The following is a 490-nucleotide window of genomic DNA, read 5'->3' as shown; positions in this document are numbered from 1 at the left end:
TTTCATGTCCAGCAGGAATCTATGCTGTCACTCCAGAGTGCCTTCAGCAACTTGTAACTAGAAAGAGAAAGTATAGAAAGAGAAATATAAAATGGGTTTGAGACTTGAGGACTCAAGAGAAACAATGATCTTCCATGTGTGTGTTTCTGTCAAGCAAGAAGGGATATTGAGAGCTCCGTGTGTGTTTCATCTTCCTCAGTGCCTTCCTCAGATGTCACGTATGGGATGGTTGCAGCAGACCTGGTCCACTCCTTGTTGGTAGTCAGCGCGGAACCTTGGCTGTTGAAGATTCAGAGCCTGTTCATGTTAGATGAAAACAGCTACCCCTTACAACAAGACTTCTCTCTACTGGACTTTTACCCTGACATAGTAAAGCACGGAGCCTATGCCCTTCTCTGAGGCCAGATGAAGAAATCGTGGGCATCTCAAGGAAGAAGTATTGAAATGATTTGTCTTTTGAAATAAATGAATGACAGAGCTTTTGCTTTGG

At 43.5% G+C, this 490-nt stretch overlaps 1 protein-coding gene across 1 annotated transcript in view; it reads left to right on the top strand.

The window, feature by feature from the left end:
- Window positions 1–484, top strand: part of FAM35A (family with sequence similarity 35, member A) — a 45,149-nt gene extending 44,665 nt beyond the window's left edge. The window contains exon 7 of the mRNA XM_012651254.1: window positions 118–484. Within this exon, the coding sequence (XP_012506708.1) occupies window positions 118–399 (282 nt within the window). The 3' untranslated portion in view covers window positions 400–484. The remainder of the gene's footprint in view (window positions 1–117) is intronic.
- Window positions 485–490: the final 6 nt, after the last annotated feature.

Source organism: Propithecus coquereli, unplaced genomic scaffold (genome assembly GCF_000956105.1).
Source record: "Propithecus coquereli isolate 6110/MARCELLA unplaced genomic scaffold, Pcoq_1.0 Scaffold351, whole genome shotgun sequence".
Taxonomy (NCBI): Eukaryota; Metazoa; Chordata; class Mammalia; order Primates; family Indriidae; genus Propithecus; species Propithecus coquereli.
The sequence above is the reverse complement of the archived record's forward strand: the minus strand, read 5'-3'. Positions and strand labels throughout refer to the sequence as shown.